The sequence below is a fragment of the Crocodylus siamensis genome, chromosome 9 (assembly GCF_052110815.1).
Source record: "Crocodylus siamensis isolate JL-2025a chromosome 9, ASM5211081v1, whole genome shotgun sequence".
Classification (NCBI taxonomy): domain Eukaryota; kingdom Metazoa; phylum Chordata; order Crocodylia; family Crocodylidae; genus Crocodylus; species Crocodylus siamensis.
This window is the reverse complement of record NC_143403.1, coordinates 37448294-37470856: the sequence shown is the minus strand read 5'-3', so window position 1 is coordinate 37470856 and position 22563 is coordinate 37448294. Positions and strand designations below refer to the sequence as shown.

Below are 22563 nucleotides of genomic sequence, written 5' to 3'. Positions count from 1 at the left end.
GGAAAAGGTGTGTGGGGGCAGATGAAGGCTCCCACGGTGAGAGAGAAGTGGGGCTGGGGCAAGTGTTGCCCAGCTGGGGTGGGGCAGGTGTGGGACAGCCGTGGCTTGTCCCTCCTGGATGAGCAGCAGGAGCAGTGGTGGAGTAGGTGAGTGCCAGAGCAGTGGCTCCTAGACAAGCAGTACACAGTGGCAGGAGCCACTCGCTCCTTCCTGCTCCATCCCACGCCTGCCCCACTCCAGCTGGGCAGTGCGTGCCCCAGCCCCACTCCTCCGTCACTGCGGGGGTCTTCATCTGCCCCCCCACACCCCTTCCCTTCCTGCTACCCTTCCACCACACCAGACTTACCAGTTGCACACAGCTCTCCAAGCTGCAGGACTGGTATTGGAAATCAGATCACTATCAGCTGATATTCCTCCTTAAAAATCAGCTCTTGGAAATGGCCCCAAAAATCTCTATCAGTGCACCCGTGCCCTCCACCCATCCAGTGCAGCACCCAGGCAATCAAAGGAGTCCTATGGGAGGTTTTCTCAAGAGAGGGGTGAAACCAGATAATGTTGAGCAAGTTCAGCACCCCCTGGACGAGCTGTGGCTTTGTTCTGTTCCAGCCCCACTCCACCCCCAGCAACGTCCCTCCCCTTCACCACACCAGACTTTGCAGAAACAGAGTGAAGAAATGATGGGGCATGCTGGAAGCCTAATAAGCCTAATAAAGCTAATAAGATATCTTGTATCTCTCTCTTTTTCATGTAAAGGAAATATACGTGTGTTTGGTAGAGTCCGACCAATAACTAAGGAGGATGGGGAAGGGCCAGAAGCTGTCAATGAAGTGACCTTTGACCCTGACGATGATGCTATCCTACATCTGATGCACAAGGGGAAGTTGGTGTCATTTGAACTGGACAAGGTTTTCCCCCCACATGCAACTCAAGAAGATGTAAGTCCTTCTACACCATTGTATTGGTATGGACTTTGTCCAGAAAAGAGAGGTGTTGGGTCACTGTGAATATGGACATGGACACAAGGTTGACAGTCACTTGCTGGTCCCTGATTTTTGTGAGAGAGGGATGGAGAAAAGACCATCAATATGATTTAGTAGCAAACTGGGCACTTCCTTCCAGATTTAACAATACGCAGGCTGAGTGGAATTCAGGTAGCCTTGCAGGCTATGCCTGGAAATGACTGGCTGCACTGGAATCTCTTATGTGTAATCTGTGCAAGGCATTCACGGTGTGGGGGGAAGCAGAGGGAATGGATAGGTGAATATCATGCATTGTTTGCTTCTCTGTGGCAGGTGTTCCAGGAAGTTCAGGCCCTGATCACTTCTTGCATTGATGGCTACAACGTTTGCATATTTGCCTATGGGCAGACAGGTGCAGGCAAGACCTACACTATGGAGGTAAAATTTCCTATTAATTTCTCTCCATTTTCCCTTTCAGTCTTTCTTCTGGCTCTGTTTACTATATTCTACAGCTCGTCATTGTCACTTCTGGATCAGCTAGGAAGTGTGCATAGTGCATGGGTAAACTGACAGTTGAAGAGATGGGTTGGTTGACTGTGAGTCACCAATGACTGTGTAATGGATATGGTCATTGGTGATTCTGTACAAGTTCCCTTTCTGTCACAGTGACCAAGATCATGCATGGCAGCCCTGATGGATGGCTTGTGAATTCCTAAGTATGTAACAAGTCACACATGGGCGATGAGTGCTGCCTTAGTCAGGGGGAGCATGACCCCCCGCCGGTGGCCAATCCTACTGACTGGAGGGGTCCCCCGCAGTCAATTGCGAGACAGTCAATCTCTGCAGCCGCTTGCAGAAGTGGCTGTAGCCACTTCTGCGAGCATCATGGCTCTCCGTTCCCCAGCCAGCACTTGCAGGGGGAGCACCAGCACTCCCGCCTGTCCCAGCTGATCAGGGGGTGCACCGGGACTCTCAGGGGGTGCACATCGCCACTGAAGTTGTATGCTGTCAACCCCAGAAGGGTTTAGAGCAGGAGGTTGGACCTTGGTTTTTCTGTGGCTCCTTGGCTGTTCCCTTTCTTCCGCGGGGGGGCAGGATACAAATGTTAGTGATTCCACAGTGAGACCTGGGCAGCTGTTTCAAGCTCTATCTCAATGTGAGATCTTGGCTGCATCCTCACAAGTGTTCGCTTTGAGTTCTGTAAGGAGTCCTGCACCAGTTGTTCTGTTATGTCAGTGCAGAGAAAGGAGTAACATGAGATTTTTCTTCTTCCCTTTGCTCATCAGGGAACTCCTGATAACCCAGGAATTAACCAGCGAGCTCTCCAGCTCCTCTTCTCTGAAGTGCGGGGAAAAGCATCTGACTGGAACTATGTCATCTCTGTCAGTGTGGCAGAAATTTACAATGAAGCCCTGAGGTAAAAGGGGAGAACGAGGGAAGGATGTGAGGCAGTAAAAAAGCCTGAACGGAGAGGGGCAGGGATAGCCTAATTTATGACACACAGAGTAGCCCCAGGGGAAGGGCAAGCCTTGTGAGGAATACCAGGAGGGCCTGGGCCCTCTGTGTCCTTGCACCACCCCAAATGCCATTGGGGTTTTGTGCAAATGACACCTGCTTTTGTCTTATTTAGCAGGAAGTCTCTTTGTGCTTATTAGTCATGAAAATGCTCTATGATTTGAAAATAGAATCGATTCTCTTCAGTCCCATTCCCCGTTTAGGCTTCTCTTACGTTACTGCCTCTTTCACCAATCCCATGTATAGGTAATGGAACAGCTCAGAAATCCTCATTCTACTAAGATGTTACTTGGCAGTATGTGCTGTTCGTGGTATGTTGCTCAGGCTGAGTGAGGGATTTTTCCCATCTTCCAGAACTCTTGCCTGGAAATCTTCCCCGCCCCTGGGTTCCTAAAATGCCTTCAGCTTATGTGGCTGCTTGTTCATGCCAGGACGTGCTCAGACATCAGCTAACAATGAAATTCTCTTCCTCCCCCACTCCATGTTTGTTCTCACCCTCTCTCTCTTTTTTTTTTTTTTTAATAGATTTGGAAGCCCTAGGAATAATTAATTGGGGAGTTTTTTTTAACATTAAGGGGTTTTGCCTGTGCATTGTGCCTTTAGCATTCTGCTTGATACGTTGAGAAACTGAGAACTAGGGTGTGGAAGAATGAGAAGTATTTTCCTTCTCTGCATTCTTCCTCTTGTGGACTCTGTTAGGGTGAGAGCTGGCAGGGGGTGGAATGGAAAAGATGGTACCACAAGAATGAGTTAATACAGGAGCCGGATCTAGTGAACCTGAGAAGGAGACTGTCTGGTTGTGATATAATAAAAGCTACAAAGCCAAATGTGATTTGGATCAGGAGAAACGAGGACTGGAATTTCTGAATGTGGCTACGTCTGGGAGCCATACAGCTATTTTGTGTTACACATCTGACAAACATAACCCAGAGAGTATAGAAGAGTTGAGATTCTATAAATATATTATGAAACATCCCAGTGAGGGAATGGTTCCTTTTGAAAAATCTTAGGACGACAGAGCAGTTGGTCTGTGTTCATCCCCCACACTACCCCACTCCTGCCCCACCATCCCCTGACCTCAACCAGTTAAATGCTTACTAGTGAGCGGCCATTGGGAGGAAGAGGCTCAAGGGGGACCTACTTTCCTAATGGTGGAGGAAGCTTGTCCTCTAGGCCACAATCCAAATGACTGGCAGGGTTGTGGAGGGAAGCAAACAATAGGAACCTTTACTGCCATCACCTGTATCTCATTAGCTGGGGAGATCAGTTCACTTGTAGTCAGATTAAAAAGCCTTGTGCCCTTTGTGTGTGGCAAACCTTTCACGGAGGAAATGTAAAATGACTCAGTGTAAGGGGAGTCACTTTATTTGTCATTTCAGGGACTTGCTTGGGAAGGAGCCTCAGGAGAAGCTGGACATCAAGTTATGCCCAGATGGCAGTGGGCAGCTGTATGTTCCAGGGCTGACAGAGTTCCAGGTGCAGAGTGTTGAGGATATCAACAAGGTAAGAAGATGGAGACCCAAGGGTATGTCTACACTGCAGTAACTGAGGCCAGGTGTTGCCACCAGTGTAGCTATGGGAGCCTAGAGCTCATGACCAGATGAAAAATCTGCCTGAGAAGCTGGGTGAATGCATGGCAGTTAGCTCGTGCTGAGGTCTATGCTGCCTCAGCTACGCTAGCTCTGGTGCAAAGCCAGTTTGGGTAGTTCTGCACAAGCTGCAGTCACACTGATTACAGACCAAAGGAGGGAGAGAAGGTCAGAGAAAGTACCCAGTGATGGAGCGAACTAGGTAGAGGTTACTTTATGGAGAAGTATGAACCACCCTTCTGCCTTGGAGAGATTTACCAGTATTCCAGTTTCTGGAAGCATGGAGATGAGCTGCTGAAGTAGTGGGAACAGTGTAGGGTCAGATGGGTGCCAGTGCTTCATACGTCCATGCATAACATGAAGGGAAGGGGGCCCAGATCTTAAGCCCTTCTAGACTCCTAAATGCAGTGTTAGCCTCTAGACCATATGCATCAGACTGAATCTGAAGCACCCAATAGAAATAGCCCAGGAGGCAGCCTGTAGTACCAGCTGCATTTTTGTACATGTGTGTATTTGCTGCAATCTCAATGTCATGATTCAGCACTTTGCAAAAATAAACGGGGAAGAGATGAGAGGTTTGTGCAGAACAGAGATAAACAGAGGTCTGAAGTATGTTTTATGCTTTACAATGGCGTGCACTTGTAAGGGGAAAAGGGATAGTACTAGATCAAAATGAGGCCTTCCATATAATGTGACAAATGCCACATTGATAGGAGCATCTTGGAAGTTGATACCAAATAGTGTAAAAATAAGAATTCTTATGATTGGGTGGCTCTTGGGGGTATTAGTAGGTTACCAGACCTTTCACCTAATTTTATTGCATCTCAGTAGGGACTATGATTTGTCAGTGGATGGCTACAGTTCTTGAAGAGCTCTTAGGCCACAGCCCAGTTCACAGGATCTAATTGTTCATGCCATAAATCTTCATACCTTCTGCATGGACACTAGCTTTCATCTTTGTTGGGAATCTCTGAAGACAAATGTGTCCCTCTGTGAATGGTTCCACCAAAAAAGGCTGAGATGAATGAGAAGAGAGGAAGCTGGTAAAGAGGGCTGGTACCTGCCAAGTGCAACCACACCTATAAGAAAGGAAAGACTTACCATCCACCTCAGTCTTGCCCAAATTCTAGTCACAAAAAATGAAGAATAATGCTGCAGAGTGGTAAGGGAGATGCAGAAAAGAGCAGGCTGCTGTGCTTCCACATAAGAAAATGCCAGATGTGGGCTGGATACATCCAAAAACTGTGTGAAGATACACAGGCTCAGCTTGTGCCTCTTTCCTAGGTGTTTGAATTTGGGCATATAAACAGAGCGACTGAGTGCACCAACCTGAATGAGCACAGCTCACGGTCTCATGCTCTCCTTATCATCACAGTAAGAGGATTTGACTACAGCACAGGACTTAGAACCACAGGTTTGTCTCTCTTGCTAGGGTGGAGGGGGAGGAGCTGTAATGATTGCTTTGAGGGACAAAGTACTGAGGATTTGGGTTTGGACTCCTGAATTGGGATTCAGTGAAAAACATGGACTAAGTTAATACCATCAAATAGCTGGTGGATGCTTATCACAGAAACAGAAACACACCCCATTTAGCACTGGGGTGAGTATGTGCATGGGGCTGGTATGCTCAGGGGGTTGCAGTTCAGGCTGAGAGACAGTGGCAGAGCTGGGAAGTAATGTACTCAGTGTGGGGATGAATTGGTAGGACTCTGCAGCTGGATTTTTAAAGAGAGCCTTGTTAATCAACACCTGTTACACTTGGTAAAATTGGGCACTTATTGTTTCATGCTTTGGGGCACCAGATGATTGCTACAAGGGTCTGCTGGGACCTTTAAAAAAACAAACAAACAACAACCAACTGCTGTGTTCAGCAGTGCCCAACTAGCTGTGTAGGTTTTGTATCATGCATAGGCAAGCGACAAGCCTGGGTCTGGTGCTGCATTAGATATAATGTGATGAACCCTAAGTTTATAAGTGGGCACTGGCCCATCCGGGATAGAGCTGTTAGCCTTTACTCATAAAACAGAACTTAATGAACCTCTTAGCTGCAGCTGAGCTGCAGGTTTCTTTCATTGCAGTTCTCATTATGAACCCCAGCCACCACCTGGGCTCTATGTTCTTAGTTTTTCCCCATGTTCAATAATTGCTATGTAGACCTTACTGTACCTGCTGTTTCCACATGGTTCAAAAAGGTAGCTGCACAGGGCTATTAAGTCTGTGTCTAGTATCTGTTCCAAAACTGTATGTATGTTTTTGGTCTCTCTCCCTACAGGGAAGCTTAACCTGGTAGACCTTGCTGGATCAGAGCGGGTAGGCCGGTCTGGGGCAGAGGGGAACAGGCTGCGGGAGGCCCAATACATCAACAAGTCACTGTCAGCACTAGGAGATGTGATCTATGCTTTGCGATCCCGCCAGGGTCACGTGCCATTCCGCAACTCTAAACTGACCTACTTACTCCAAGACTCCCTCAGCGGAGACAGCAAAACCCTCATGATGGTGCAGGTAGGGTCTGGGCCTGCTGGGCAAAAAGACATAGGGGAGGGATAGTTGTCTCTGATTGAGGAAACATTACATTAATCAGTGCCAAATACTAAAGAAACCTAGAAGTCTGTGGAGCAGAAATGGTGGTGCTGTTGCTGGTCTGAGGAAGTGACCTAAATGAGCTCTCTGTTCTCATAAAGGAAGTGCTTTAGTTTGGATGAGCACAGGCAGAAAAGGTTTCACTTGAGGTACACTGGTACTCTGAAAAAGGACCCTGTAACAAGGCCCAATACTGCTCTACAGGTGTTGTCACTGATTCTTTTTACCTTCAAGAACAAATTGGATGCTTATCTTGCTGGGATCCTATGACCCCAAAGGGCAGGAAGTCAGCTGGGGGCGGGGGCTGAACTCGATGATCTACTGAGGTCCCTTCCAGCCCTGATGTCTATGAAATCTATGAAATCTCCGATGTGCTGACTTCAGAAATGGAGGAAACCTACCTTTCCTAATTAGCAGCAGCTGCACGAATCAGCCTAGATTCCTTCCAGCCCATCTACTATTGCCAACAATAAATGCTCTGCAGGCCAAAAAATAGTTTTAGCAACAGCTGTGTATAACCCCTTTCTGCATATTATTATGCCTTCAGTGATACCTGTACTGTTCTGTTGCTATCTTTGAATTTGCACAGGTGTATCTGAGAGGGTATCAGCAGATCCATTGCAGATACAGGCGAATCAATAAATTCCACTCCCTCTCTCTTAGCTAAATCTGCTTCCATGGGAATAATGGAGTAAAGAGCAGTTGAACACCTTGGGCCTGCTTGCTTCAGTAATTAACAAGAAGATGAACAAGAAAGCTCCAGTTTAAAACCAGAAATACTGCATCCAGTTTTGGGCTCCACAATTCAAAAAGGATGTGGAGAAGCTTGAGAGAGTCCAGAGAAGAGCCACATGCATGATCAGAGGTCAGGAAAACAGACCTTATGACCACAGGCTGAGAGCCAGGGGGCTCTGTAACCTGGAAAAGCACAGGCTCAGGGGTGATCTGATGGCCACCTATAAGTTTATCAGGGGTGACCACCAGGATCTGGGGGAACATTAGTTCACCAGAGTGCCCCAAGGGATGATGAGGGCGAACAGTTTTAAACTACTTCAAGACTGTTTCAGGCTGAAAACAAGGAAGAATTTCTTTACTGTCTGAGCCCCCAGGGTCTGGAACGGCTTGCCATTAGAGGTGGTTCAAGCACCTACATTGAACACCTTCAAGAGTAAATTGGATGCATATCTTGCCAGGATCCTATGACCCCAGCTGACTTCCTGCCCCTGGGGCAGGGGGCTGGACTCGATGGTCTTCCGAGGTCCCTTCCAGCCCTGATGTCTGTGTAATCTATGAAATGGTGTTTTAAAGTATAAGCTTGCAGAGCTCCTACAAATACCATACATTTTGTTAGTGGGCAGATATGTGCATTGGACATTTATTTAAGCAGCTTCCTTCTAGTCGCTTGATTTTTATTAGGGTAATGCACAGTATGCATTTATGTAGCTCCCTTTATCAGACTTGGGAAAGCTGGGAATTGCTCGCTGTCTGTTCTTTTAGAAACAGACACCATATTGCCCAGCTGGTCTCCATGGAAAGTGTAAGATGGAGGACAACCCTCCCGTACTTAAGCTAGTCCTTTCCAGGGTTGCCCACAAGTATAGTTTCATTGGAGATAGTTTTCAGACTGTGTAATGCCCTTTGTCAGAAGCCTGCTGCAGCCACCTTGTTTCTTAATGACTTAGTTTTCTGCTGCAAAGCATACTCCTGCTCCAGAGTAAAAGTGCTGTATTGCAGCCCACAATATTTAAGAGACTCTCTTTCCTTGGTCACCCAACACCAGCCAGTCTCCTTGAGTTTTCCTGTTGCTGTTTGGGAGTATCCTCATATTGCCTAATTTGCTGTTAATGAGGTTGGCATTGCTTTTTGGGATATCTTTATGGGATTCTTTTCCTTCTCAGCTCCTTTTCTTACTTAAACATGCCTGGCAGGGTAGTTTGTTTGGAAAGCTTCAGGGACTGAAGGGGAAAGACATCAGTGTAAGTTTGAGCTACAAAGGGAGACAGCCGCGAGAGAATCAGTGTGGCTGAGCCAGCCTGAGTCTAGATGGCAGAACCTTGTTCCACGGAGCATAGCACGATCTTCCAGGATACGTTTGTAGCACCAAAATCACTTCAGGTTATTGGGGATTCCCGGCAAGCTGTATTTGCTTGTGCATTTATAGTGACAAGTTTTCCTCATATTTTAGTTTCTCTCTCATAATTCTTCCAGCTGTGCATGAGACGAGGGAGGGGAGCTGTTAAACTCCAGAAGATGAAGGTCACTGTGTTGTGTTTGGAAATGGAAAAATCTGAGGAACCTTGCACTAAGCCATTCATGTCCAGTCTAGGGGATGGGTGAGCTTTTTGCAGTGTTGTAGGTGTTCTTTCCCCCACTCCCTCTCCCAGCACACATTGCTGTGATTTAACATTGTCATCTACTTTCCTCCAGCACACCTCTCTTTGTCCATGGATTGTGGTTTTTAAGTTTCTTGCATCATCTAAATCCCCTCCACACCGGGAATTCCACCAATAAATTACTGGAATCCCTTTGGAAGAGCCACCGAATGGTTGCCACCTGCTATAGCTTATTTCAGATCTCCCCCAAGCAGTGTGTGTCAGTTACAGGCAGCATAAATGCACAGTGCTATACTGGGAAAGTATCATTAATAATAGTGTCTTGGCGGCAGTGACATGATACCTTTGCTATGATTGACAGGTGGAGCTTAATTTTCTCCAGCCCCCCACTTTAAGAGCTGTCTGCTGGCAACAGTTCCCCATCCAGGAACGTAGCCTCTGGTGCAAGCAGTATGGGAATGTGGGCTCAGGTGGCACAAGGAACTCAAACGCATGCCGTCCATTTCTGTCTGGCTGCAGGTCTCTCCGGCTGAGAAGAACACAAGTGAGACGCTCTGTTCCCTAAAGTTTGCTGAGAGGGTACGCTCAGTGGAACTGGGCCCTGTGTCCCGGAAAGCAGAGCTCATGTCCTGGTCCAGTCAGGAGCATCTGGAGGTAACTAGACGATCCCAGGTGCTTTTTTTCTCTTCATTTTTTGATGCATGCTGCCTGTTTCCTTGTGATGCATAACTCCATTCCCATCCCATAACTCTCCCCTGCTCTTTAACAGCCTCACTTCCTTTTTTACCAGCAGCATGGGTCTCCACAACCCTCTTGGCTCAACTTTTGGGAATTCCTCTGAGCCAGCCTCCCTGCAGAGCTGACATTGCTTGCAGTGGCTCAGAAAATGCCTGAACATTTTCTCACCACTGTAAGAAATGGGCATTCTGTAGGGTGATTGCTGTCTTGGCTATTTTTCAATCCCTTAATGATACAGACCCTGGCTGTATTGGACAATTCCCTTTTTGAGACAGGACTCCTTGCTTGTGCTCAGATGTTGCTTCCCTTGCAGGCTCCCCCAGGCTAGCACAGGCTGTTTGGCTTTGGCTGTAATGAGCCCAACTGCAAGTAGAACTTAGTCCCTTTGGACACTTGTCTCTGCTCCTTTTTCACTTTTCTGGAGATACCATTTGTGGTTGTTGGGTTTGGCCTTGTTCAGTTCTCTCAAATCAAATAAATCATTTGCTTTCCTCCCCCCACCTACCTTTTTGAGACTGTTTGACACTGTTTGTATGGCTGGATGCAGAAAGTCCCGAGTAACACTGGAAGAGGGTGGAGGAGTCATTCCATTTTTCTGGAGTTGCCCCTGACTACAGAGTAGTATAAAGCTGTGGCGCACATCTACCAGAGCACTTTCTCTAGTTTTCTCCGCTTCTTGACAAGTCAAAATGTCTTGGAGAGTCTCAACAGGGATGGGATCTGCCAGGACATTGAAAGCTTTCCAAACTCAGCAGAGTAGACATTTCCATTCCTTCTTTCAGACCTTGCTCTAGACTAGTGTGCAAATGCACTCTTTAGTGAAAGAAACAGCTCTTGCCCAACTTCTGTGTTGTAAACCTGTTGTAAGAGGATGATAGGTAGAGACATCCTGATCCTACTAAACCATGAGGGACTAGCAGCTAATAATTCCCTATTGTTCCTCTTTTTTGTAGACTGATCCCAGTCTCCTGTTCTCTCTTTCCAGAGTGAATCATCAGTAGCAGCCCAGCCCTCTATTCGAACACTTTCTTCTTCTAACTCTGGGGCACCCACAGGGCGGGCAAATTCTCTCCGGAGGAAGCTCCAGACTTCAGGTGAGTGTAGTGAAGAGGTCACCTTCAGCTTCTCTATGCTTCTCCTGTTTCATGTAACTTTTTCTAGTAAACATGGGTGTGAGTAACAGACTCCATGTTCTTTACTTGCTGCCCAAACTGTGCCAGTTCCCTCCTTATAACTCCTTTCAGGGCTCCTCGGAGCAGGAAGAGGAGTAATCTTGAAGGCATTTTTGTACACTGCCTAGAAAGGTCCTGGCTTCTATCCCCAGTGAACCCTTGAGCATTGACACTGTGGCCTAGGATCTTGCTCAGGCAAATTACCTCATATGGAGGATGTGCAGGGTAAATTCACAGTTCTTACGGGAGGTTAGGGAGCTCATGCCACAAGTGACTGAGAGACTGATTTTGGTATGTCTTACCCTGGTGTGTTGAAGGAGATTCTATGAGCTAAGAGAACTTGCCCAGGTGCCCACATGCTCTGGCATGTTGTGCTGTAGCTTAGGCTGCTGTTACAGGGTCTCAACACTCTGGCTACTCCATGCGGTGGCAGGACTGCTCCCCAGATGAATCTCAGAATGAACAAGTGCATGCTCAGCAGAGATCCAGCTGCTTGTTCTCTTGGTATAAGCTTATTAGCCAGCCACTGATCATGTGGAGCAGTCCCAGTTAAGTCTCTCACTGTAATCTGGTATCTATCCCCTTGCTGTGAAATTGACTCTAAATCTGATTCCACAGTGACTCTGCCTAGGCAGAGGTCCTCATCCTTTCTACTCTATCACTGCTCCACCATCCATGTGCCCGGCTGTGGGTTTTTCATTGTAGTTATATGCTATGAGCATCTCTCATTTAGGGAACAGCAATGACCATGTAACAATGCAAGGCAGCACAGTAAAAATGCTTTGGCAACCTGCCCTGAAAGGGAGGCTGCTGGTGAATTGGAGAAGAAGGTCTCTTTCTGGCATCAGGGATAAGGGAGTGGAAACTATTCATAGATTCTACAGTAAAACCCTATTGTTCAATTTAATTTCAGCCTGACATTAGTTGCAGCCCTGGCTTCTGGGGAGGTGCGTGCAGGTATGAGCATCAGTGGGTTTAATTCTCTTAGCGGTGAAGGTCTCTGCTTCAGGAAATTTTCTGCTGAGAAGATCAGTTCTGCTCACTAAATGGTGAATGGGAGCTAGTGTTCTGGGAGTGGTGTGAAACAGGGTCTAGGGCACTGTCTTTTTGGTAAACCATGTTGCCAGGGTTTCAGCTGGGGGCCTTCCTTTGGTGGCAGCAGGGACAAGCTCTTAGACGCTATATGTGCGGCTTGCTTTAGAGACCAATGGGCAGGAGCTGCATGTTGTTCTCTTTGCTGCTGTCTAGATGCTCTCTTCTTCTCCTTTCCTTGTAGGAAAGCTGAGGCCAGTCCCTGTGTGAGGAGCACACCAGCATGGGGAAGATGATCTGCTCTCCTCCACCCAATCAGTGCATGGTGCTAAGAACCACTCTTGAGTATTAAAAGAGGTGAAAACTTAATTGCCTCTCTTTTTCCACACCTATCTCATAGAACTAACAGCGAAGACTGGGCATTTGCCCATTTGAATGGATCCATGAGCCAGAGGTTAAGATATGATTCCTGTCCAGGCTCCTGAGCAGAGGCAGAACCTTTTGAGCGCATGGACTCAGAATTGCTGCACTGCAGATATAAAATGTGGCTGTCAGGTGACAGGTTCTCCAGTCCATCTCTGAAAGAAGAGTCCTGGGTAGAGGGCACAGGACAACCCTACTGGGATTACCTGTGTCCTCGCAGAGGATTACCAAGCTTGGCGAGGGGCAACATGGGGTTCATTGCTGGCAATGGATATGCCTAGAGCTGGGTTCTCTGGTGGAGCTGGAACCCAAGGGATTGTAGCTACTCTCTGGGACATTGCTACCTGTTGGTTTTTATTTCCCATATGGAGGTTTTTGATCACTTTTAGGGGGGAGGGGAGCTGCCAGGTGCTCCTCCCATCTCCCTGGCTTTGTTTTTAAGACAATAAAAAGTATCGTCACAAGTGTTTGATTCCAGGCCAACAACCACATGTGTGTTTGCTTTTCTCTGTGTGATAGTCAGGGACTGGCTGTGTCAGGATCAGCTCATGGTGGTGGCTGTGTTGGCTGGGGAGGTGTGCATGCTTCCTCACATACTTTGCTGCAAAGCTTCCAAAGGAACCTGCTTGCCTGGGACAACCCAAACAGGACATGCTTTGCTCGAGGTTTTCTGGCCAAACCTCATGAAGATCTCTTGGCATGTCTGTTACCTTCCATTGGATTCTGCCTGGTACATACCCCAGAGCTCTGGGAAAGACTGAATTTTGGATTACTCTGAGCTGCTGAACACCCAAGGGTGTGGTGCTGCATGTGCCTCTGTCTTGTGTCTGGATTTAAACAGCACTTAGATATTGAGTGGGGCCATAACTTACTGCTCTAGAAGTCGCAGTCCATTGACTTGAAAACCCTCCTGTATTTTCACAATTGCAAATATACCTTCTACCCTAAGCAGTACCTTCCTCTGTCTTAGCCAGGAGGATGGGGACAAAACCATGGAAAGGAGTGGTGGCCAGTCCCAGTTCTGGTTCTTCCCTGTTGTGTGTCCCTTGCTGTCCTGTCTCCCTTAGCGGGGGTTAGGTTTAGCATGGTATAAAATCACAGCTTGAGAAAAGGTAGCCAAGCCCCAGCTTTTACCCAAGGACTCTACTCTAACCTCAGTCCCTTCACTTCCTTCCTGTGTACTGGCATGATGCAGCCTGAAAAATTAGCTTATGAAAGCAGCAGCTGGGCATTGCTAATGAGCAGCAGCGTGTTTCAAACCCTGGATTGCTCAAAGCCAACTGCAGTGTCTTAGCTCCAGCTCTTCCACCACCAGGCCCAGTGGGCATTTTAAGTGATTTTCATAGCTTTAGCTGTCTTGCAGGAGATGGAAAGCAATAAGCACAGAGTGTAAGGCTAGATCAAAGCAGCCATTGCTGTCCTTAAACAACTGTTTGTGGCTGTAGTCCAGGCTTGCAACTGTAACAAGTCAGAAGAGCCAGCTGGTACCTGAAGTCTGGAGCTGTCTTGCTTCCCAAATTGGAATTTTTGTGGGCTCTCAGTGCTGGGTTTAGCTCTGTCCTGTGTCTGAACCAACAAGGTTGAAATGACTGAAGCAGCAATAAAAAAAAAAAGGGGGAGTTGCTCTGTTTGCCTTGTTGTCTTCCATTCCTGGTTGGTCTGTACCTCCAAGTCCTACTGCTGCATAAAGTGATGCCCAAAGTCACTCCGGACCCCCTTAAGGACAGCCATGGTTTGTGACTTGCATAGCTCAGCAGGCTGAGGGGCCTGCTCCCATTGGCTTCAGTGACAGCAAGTTCAGACCCTAGCCCCAGTGCACAGGAAGCAGAATGCTAAAGAAGGTAACCCTTTCTTACCTCCCCCGCTCTGCTCTTCAGCAGTACCCTCCCATTCATATTGCATGGTTGTAATACAGGGCTGTGCAAGGAAGGTGGCCACTGAGTAGCTCTGGAAAGTATTTTAAGTTTCTAATTAACAACTGGTAAAGCTAGTTTTAAATCTCTTTCCAAACTTCCCAGCATGGGCTCATGGAAGTATCTGAAATATTCATAATCTGTTTACAATTTTGTTGAATAAAACACAACCAAGAACCCTCCCCTCCTTTGTGTAGTGAAGTTTGGATTTTGTCTAAAAGGGGTGTGGAAAATGGAAGGGAAAGGGTTTGGAGCAGCTGCCCACATTGCCTCCTAGCAGGTGCATTGAAGAGTACAAGGTATGTTCTGGTCTCATATATTAGAGCAACCATTTCTAATGCACTGACTGCTCCTTCTCACAGCAGCTCTTTCTGCTGTTTCTCTCCCACAACGGGTTCTATTTAAAATCCAGCCTTTTTGTAAAATTAGATGTTTTTATGTATTTTAATTAAAAAAAAAATCCTGTTTTGTAACAAAACATATTTTAAATAAATGATTTAAAGCTAATTCTTCTGGGCTTCCATTCATTTGTCTTCTGCCAGTTTTGCTATCTTATGGACTGGTTGGGACAACAGCTCAGAACACTTGCTTCAAATTATCCTATCACTTGCAAAATGTCCCTTTGATCAACCCTGCTGTGCTTTACTGAAGAGTATCTATTAAATCTCTGGCTGCTGTTACCAGGTTCTAAGGTGTCTTTTGGGTTTTTTGCAAGGTGCTACTTGAGAAATTTGTGAAAGCTTTTAGCATAATCCCCAGACTCAGTCTTCACTCTTGTTTGTTGTTGGGAGATGATGAGAGGTGGAGCTCTGTTTCGGTTTCTGTTTAGAAGTTAGGGGCATGGAGCAGAGAGAGGGAATGAACAAAAGGGTAGTGTGCTTTAGGAACAGTCTTGGGAAGGGAATCCATTGTATGTTGTAGCCTTCCTGGTGCTGGTGTTAAGGGCCTTGCTATACCAGTTAGAGCACTACCTTAAAAGTGCAATTGGGTAAGTTGGAGGTTTCTGATTCAGTATTGCTGTTGTAAATGGGAAGAACACTGAAGGGCTGCACTGCATTCCAGCTGCAAGTATATAGGAAAGGAGGACATCTTTCTGTCCGGCTCCTTGGCTAATAAGGTAGTTGTGAGTTCAGTGTTAGGAAAATAATGGGCCCGTAGCTCAGTAAACACCGTTACCCCTACTCAAATGTGGAACAGGAGTATGAAAGGACACTTCTCTTCCCATACAGGTGACTGTTTCAGCTGGGGTAGCTAGATATGCATCCTACTTTTTGCACTGGTGCTAATCCCATTGGACTAAAGGTTCACCTTTTCTGCTGTGTGATCTAGACTTTGCAAACTCTCTAATAAAGTAACCCCAGCCTACTCAGCCAAGGGACCTGTGTCTTGACAGAATAAGAGCCTTTACCAATCATGAGTGAAATCAAAAGTGCAAACCCACCAAGCAATCACTGGCAACTTTGCAGGAAAGGGGCCCTGGAGTTGCGACATCAGGTAGCTGAAGAGAGCAGTGTCCAGATGTGTAGGAAATCTCCAGCAAGTACTCTACCACAGCAGCCAATTTTCCTCTTGGATCCTCTTGTAACAAACCAACAGTGTTCTGATCCAGTGGTTGCTAACCTTTTTGGTACCAGAGCCCATTTGTAAATATCTACTGGGTCGGGATGGGCCATCAATAGTTTATGTAGAAAACGGGCCCTGTGGGTGTCCCCCACCCCCAGCACCCCAGTCTGTGGGGCCGGGGGAGGTGTGCATGTGACAGGGGTGTCCCTAAGCTGCCCCTTGCAGGCTGGAAGTCTGACAGTCTGCAAGGGAAAAGCCACCATTTCCCACATTTTTCTCCTTTAAAGATGAATCCGTTTTTAAAGTTTTTTGATCCATTTTTAAAATTTGTTTATGATCTTTCATATATTCTTGTGACCCACTTTTGGGTCGCAGCCCACAGGTTGAAAAATGCTGTCTGATCACATCATCAAGGAGTGATCAGATCCTATGACCAGTGCTATTAGGTGTATTACAGTGTGACGTTTGCAGTGGTCTAATGAAAAGTTTTATAATTGCGCTCAAGGTCACTACTGTACACCTGCATTTGATCTGGACACACCTTACACCTTTATCAGAATCATAGAAAATTAGGGCTGGAAGGGACCTAAGGAAGTCATCTAGTCCAACTCCCACCTGCTGAAAGCAGAACCATCCCCAAATAGATTGTCCCAGCCAAGGCTTTGTCTACCCCGGTCTTAAAAACCTCCAAGGATAGAGATTCCACAACCTTTCTGGGTAACCTGTTTGACTACTACCTTCCTAGTGAGAGAGATTTTTCTAATATCTAATCTCAACTTCTCTTGACACAATTTGAGACCATTGCTCCTTCTGGCATCTGCCACTGCTGAGAACTGTCTCAAGGCCATCGTCCTGGTTTCATGTCAGACCTTTACATTCAGAACAAAATTTCCTATGGACAGTCTAGCCAAACGAGACATTCACGAGAGGAGGTTCCCCTTCAGTGTAGTCTGATTCACACCTGATTTATAAAGTTCTGGGCTCTTGTGCTGCTGGGGAGCTGCTTGGTATAGTTGGGTGTGGAATTAACCGTGTTGATCACAAAGCTGTTATGAACCAGCAGAACCTTGCAATACCTACATGTCCTGACACGGACTTCCTACAGGCTACACAATCGGTGGACAGGATTGGGGAAAAGGGAAAGGCCAAGCTTGTTCTTTGCTACCCACCACCTCTGAAATGCAAATAACCACAGGGCTATAAACTAGAGATGTGCTGAAGCCTGCTGCAGACTGATTTAACCTGCAATGGATTTTGTTTAGCTGATATTTTAGGTTTGATTTTTTTTTTTATTTAACCCATTTACAAGGAAGCATTTGCAGCCTGCCTAGATCTCTACAACACAATCAGTAGCATTTGCATAAAAATCCCCAAGATCACACAGTTCCCAAAATACTAAGAATTATGGAAAGATGATGATGTAGGAACAAGAAAGAAAAGATGCCATGAGTCAGGCCATACAAACAAAACAGGCCTTCCAGGTTGCTAGCAATCTTAGTATATTGCTAGGGCCAACCAAACCTGTATAGAATTAAATAAAGGCTGTTTACTGCCACAGTGTGAGGCATTAACTACATTTCTTAAAAGCAGTCAGGCTCCTTTCATCAAATGTGTCTTGGCTACAACCTTAACCAAATGGCTGGCTGCTTCAAGAAAGCGTCCCAAGAGATGAAGCTGGATCTCTCCAGGTGAGCTGGGTCTCCAACGAACAACAGGCTCTGGCTGCAAGGCATCTACCTGCTTGCACTGTGCAATTTTCATCTTCGCACATGAAGACGCCAGAGTTCGAGCAGTTTAAGATACAGTGCAAGTATGTTTCCAACCCCCACCCCCTCTGACCCAACATTTTATATACCAAAGAGTGAGATGTGTACTAACTCAGCTGTTTTCCTAGCATGTTCACAAGAGACAAGTTTTTTCCATCTCAGTTCAGCATTTCCACAGGGATTCAGGCACTTCCAATGACCTTATATTTACTGGGTCTATGAAAGACCAGTTGCAGAAAACAAACCAGTCCAGTTCTTTTTGATGCAGCAGCAGCTGATGCTGAAAAAGGCTGAAGTTTCTCTTCAGTTGCTGTTCTGTGACATTTCTTCCATTGCTCCCTGAATGCAATGGTACTGGGTGCTAAAACATCTTGGGTATCTTGAAGATCGAGCTATGGCTTTTGACTTCATGTTTTGTTTCTCTCTAGGTTCCCATGCCAAACCTCACCCAAACATGTATTGCTTGGTTACAGTTTGTGGATGAAAAATTGTGTTCTGACTACTGTTTATTGAGAAATTGTTCCTGTGGGCCTTGGGGTCACTCTGGAACAAGGCATCAAAACCTACATCATGATAGCGTTTCTCTCCCTGTTGTGTTTTTATATCTGGCTGCCTGTTACTAGCAGCTTGAGGACTGTGGCTGAGACTTTTCACACTGACAAAAAACAGACATGAATATAGCTCTATAAAATAGCCTGGATTATGCAGTAAGCATGTCACCTGCCAGGGACCACCCCAAAGTGAGAGAGACAGTGGATGTTTTACAAGTTCCCCTACAGATCCTTGGTTTCTTTCTCTCTTTGGAGCAGCCTCAAACAGGTTATAACATATTTTACCCCAAGCCCTGCTCTTCCTTTCCTGAGAGAGTCCTTGCTAATTTACACAGGAGCAAAGACACTTGGCTTTATGGCTCCAGATGACAAACCATCATGCCTGTCCCCTTTATCTCATTCATACTGAACCATCCAACAATGGCTAATAGGCCTGCAGGTGAAATAAATTGTTGACAAGTGTGGACTAAAGCCATGATTATGGTGCAAACACAATGGAGTGGTAAATAACTTTTTACCATTGGAGTCAGTGTTTAGGGAAACTGCAAGGTTCCCATGTAGAGCTCTACTACTCTGAGCTGCAGACCCCTGCTGCTCCCTAACAATGGTCATCCAGAATTTAACTACTGATCCCTCAAGACATGCCCTGCTCTTTGTGTTCCATGACAGCTTTACTCTGGACCAATGCCTCAGTCCTCTTCATGGCTCCTTATTCTGTACTGCCTTTTAAGTTGGTCCTACATTTAGAATCAGTCTCATTTAGTGACACCCGCACACTGGATGAAGACATGGTCACAGGCTAGCTTCTGTTTTATGTGTCTAGAAAGCAGAGTCCTCCTATTGCCTCCATGTTTTCAACAGGGCCAGAAGGTAGGACTGTGGGTATGAAAGAAACTCAGACATTTAAACACAAGTGTCCAAAAAAAGTTACAAATCTTTAATAAAATCATTATAAATTACAGCTTCCCAAACAGCAGGCTCCAGTGTATGAATGGGACAAAGAGGAAGAGGGAACCCCCAGCACAGGAGCCTTACTCCCCCGTGGAAAGAAGCTAGAAGGGACAGAAAAGTTCTGACAGCCATTTATTGGGGAAAAAAATCCAAGAGTCCAATGGGTATAGAAAGAAGTTAATGCATGTCCATTTGCCCCTCCCCTACTCCTGGCTTAACACCCCCCTTCCCCACCCCTCAGGCAATACACACATGGCAAATCCTGTCTCACCCATGTATATAAACAGATCAGGCAGACCCCATCTCCCTCCTACTCCTGACTAGATTTTAACCTTAGTACAGCTATGTGGCTCAAAGCCACCAAGGCGGGGGGGTCAAAACCCCACTTATACCGCAAGCTGCAAGACACCTTCCATTAGAAACAAAAGCTTGAGGACTTCAGGTGCAACAGCAGCAAGGCTGGTCCTGAGAGGCATCTGGGCTCAAATGTTCTGAATTAATTCACAGAAGGGGCTAGCCTCAAATGCCAACTAGGAAGCCTGGGTCATGTCCATGCTCTGGGGAAAAGGCACTCTGTCCAGAGCCAGGCTTTTCTACAGTGCCCCCACACAAACAGCAGCTCCTAGAAGGAACAGATCTCCAGTTCCAGACTCAAGTGTTCCAAGTGGTCCACAAGGCCTCCGCGTGGCTGAAGTAGCCAGGTAACAACAGTGCACACAGGATAGGAGAATACAAAGCAAAAGCAGATTCAGAGTCTTCCATCAGGCAGAGACCAGTACTAGGAGGCCAAGCAGGTAAGAATTCTGCAGAGAGTTGGATGAAAGCAAATTCCACACAAGGACTACACAAGGATATGAACTCTGCAGTGTCCTAGTCCAGCTAGGCCCTGCCCGGGCACAGGACAGACATCTCCACTCAGGTTTTCAATCCAGCCTGGAAGGCACTGGAGGTGGGGGCAGGTGGCCAGGCAGCCAGCAGGGTCTTCATTGTAAGGAACATGGATGGACACAGAACAAGACTGATGGAAGATGGCTGGAGTGGGGGCAGAAAAGTTTGGCCACCTGTGTGCTTGTGTGTGAGAAGGAGAAGGAGGAGACAACTGTCACTCTAAGACAGCCATGAGGAGATGCAGCTCACGGAAGGCACTGCCATGGCGGCCACTCAGTCCAGACTTGTTCTTGATTATGTTGCTGATATTTTTCAGCTGTTTGTAGCACAGTTTGCATTTATGGAGCCTGCAAAGAAAGATGCATGGGGCATGAGTCCAACACCCCATGGGAGATGTGCACACACACATGGATCTGTTACAAAAAAAAAGGATTTGTGCCCCTCAGAACTGTAGGTGTTAGCAAAGGGACAGACTGGAATATCAATGTGTATGTAAGGTAGCCATTCAGAGACTAGTAAACATATCTGATGGTGGCAGAAAGAAGTGTTTCTCTGCCTCTGATTTATGCTGCCTCTACTTTTTTTCTCCTTTAAGCAAGCAGGTCTGGGGAATAAGGAGATGCCATTTCTGCAGAACCACTTTTCAGAGTACAGCCACATTTAAAGAAGAAATCCTACAGATGCAACTCCCTGCTGAAGATACTGGAACACAGCCTTGTAGTACTGGGGCTATCTGGTATTCTATAAACACTCCTAGTGTGGGACAGAACCACATGTGGCAGCAGAAGGAACACCGGCTCATGTGTCTGAATGTGCCTCTCTGGCCTGCCCCTTCAGTCCTAAAACAGCAGAGGTATAGAAGTGAAGAGAGAGGGAATGCACTGCACAGCTTTGCAGCAACTTCTCTAGCTTCAACAAGCAAGAATTAGAGGCTGAGAAGATGCCCCATTCAGCCTCTATCAGCCCAAAAGGAAAAAAAATAGCCTGATGCCATGGCTTCAAGAGAGGGCTTGGGGGGGATGGAGGTGGTTAGGATGTCTTACCTCTCCTCTCTTGTAATATCCACTCCAACAGAAGGTGGTGCAGAAAGAATGTCTGTGATCAGTGGCAGGAACCTCTGGAGAATCAGCTTCAATGAGGTGCAGCCAGTCTGTACATAACTGACATAAAACCACAGGGTCAGCTATCTCTTGGATTTCACTCCATATACAACACTCTTACACCAGTCTACTCAGCCTTTATGCCAGTGAAAACAAGGAGAGGACAGACGGATAAATCTCTATAGTTTCATAGCTGGTAGGGTCAGAAGGGACCTGAGCAGATCATCAAGTCCGACACCCTGCTAGGGGCAGGAAAGAATGCTGGGGTCAAATGACCCTGGCTAGGTGTCTACATAGCCTCCTTTTGAAGACACCCAGGGTAGGAGCGAGCACCACTTCCCTTGGAAGTTGGTTCCAGATCCTAGCCGCCCTGACTGTGAAGTAGCGCCTCCTGATATCTAGCCTGAATCTACTCTGTTAACTTATGGCCATTATTCCTTGTTACTCCCAGTAGTGCTCAGGGGAACAGGGACTCTCCCATTGCCTGCTTGTCCCCCTTGGCCATTTTATAGATGGCCATTAGATCCCCTCTCAGCCTTCTCCTGTGGAGGCTGAACAGGTTCAGGTCCCATAGCCTCTCCTTGTAGGGCCTGCCCTGCTGCCCCCTGACCATGCGAGTGGCCCTCCTCTGGACCCTCTCCATGCTGTCCGCATCCCTCCTGAAGTGCGGCGCCCAGAACTGGACGCAGTACTCCAACTGCGGCCTGACCAGTGCCGCACAGAGGGGGAGGATCACCTCCTTGGACCTGCTCGTGATGCATCTGTGGATGCATGTCAAGGTGCAGTTGGCCTTCCTGACTGCATCCCCACATTGGTGGCCCATGTTCATCTTGGAGTCTGTAATGACTTCAAGATCCTTTTCTGCCTCTGTGCTGACGAGAGGGGAGTTCCCCAGCCTGTAGGTTTTTCATAGATTTCATAGACATTATGGCTGGAAGGGACCTTGAAAGATCATCGAGTCCAGCCCCCTGCCCAAAGGGCAGGAAGTCAGCTGGGGTCATAGGATCCCAGGAAGATAAGCATCCACTTTGCTCTTGAAGGTGTTCCATGTAGATGCTTGAACCACCTCCAATGGTGGGCTGTTCCAGACCTTGGGTGCTTGGACAGTAAAGAAATTCTTCCTTATGTCCAGTCTGAAACAGTCTTGCAGGAGTTTATAACCGTTCGCCCTCATCATCCCTTGGGGCGCTCTGGTGAACAAATGTTCCCCCAGGTACTGGTGGTAACCCCTGAAAAACTTACAGGTGGCCATCAGATCACCCCTGAGCCTGCGCTTTTGCAGGCTAAAGAGCCCCATGGCTCCTGTCATCGTAAGGTCTGTTTTCCTGACCTCTGATCATGCATGTGGCTCTTCTCTGGACTCTCTCAAGCTTCTCCACATCCTTTTTGAATTGTGGAGCCCAAAACTGGATGCAGTACTCCAGCTGCGGCCTCACCAAGGCTGAGTACAAGGGGAGAATGACGTCCCGGGATTTGCTCGAGAAGCATCT

The 22563-nt window shown here is 47.0% G+C and overlaps 2 protein-coding genes across 12 annotated transcripts in view; one reads left to right on the top strand and one right to left on the bottom strand.

Moving 5' to 3' along the window:
* KIFC3 (kinesin family member C3) overlaps positions 1-14761 on the top strand; it is a 48212-nt gene extending 33451 nt beyond the window's left edge. For 3 of the 8 annotated variants that reach the window (XM_090062878.1, XM_090062872.1, XM_090062873.1), the window contains 9 exons: positions 754-935; positions 1293-1397; positions 2246-2376; positions 3854-3977; positions 5348-5477; positions 6336-6565; positions 9496-9648; positions 10700-10808; positions 12163-14761. In XM_090062878.1, the coding sequence (XP_089919004.1) occupies positions 754-935; positions 1293-1397; positions 2246-2376; positions 3854-3977; positions 5348-5477; positions 6336-6565; positions 9496-9648; positions 10700-10808; positions 12163-12188 (1190 nt within the window). In that variant the 3' untranslated portion in view covers positions 12189-14761. Of the gene's footprint in view, positions 1-753; positions 936-1292; positions 1398-2245; positions 2377-3853; positions 3978-5347; positions 5478-6335; positions 6566-9495; positions 9649-10667; positions 10809-11799; positions 11844-12162 lie in introns of all 8 variants that reach the window. The other 5 variants (XR_016444187.1, XM_090062876.1, XM_090062875.1 and 2 more) reach the window with 5 other exon arrangements.
* Positions 14762-18351: 3590 nt separating this feature from the next.
* Positions 18352-22563, bottom strand: part of KATNB1 (katanin regulatory subunit B1) — a 31613-nt gene continuing 27401 nt past the window's right edge. For all 4 annotated transcript variants that reach the window (XM_090063136.1, XM_090063133.1, XM_090063134.1 and 1 more), the window contains exons 19-20: positions 21017-21133; positions 18352-20320 (exon numbers count right to left, since the gene is read on the bottom strand). In XM_090063136.1, coding sequence (XP_089919262.1) covers positions 20188-20320; positions 21017-21133 — 250 coding nt within the window. In that variant the 3' untranslated portion in view covers positions 18352-20187. The remainder of the gene's footprint in view (positions 20321-21016; positions 21134-22563) is intronic.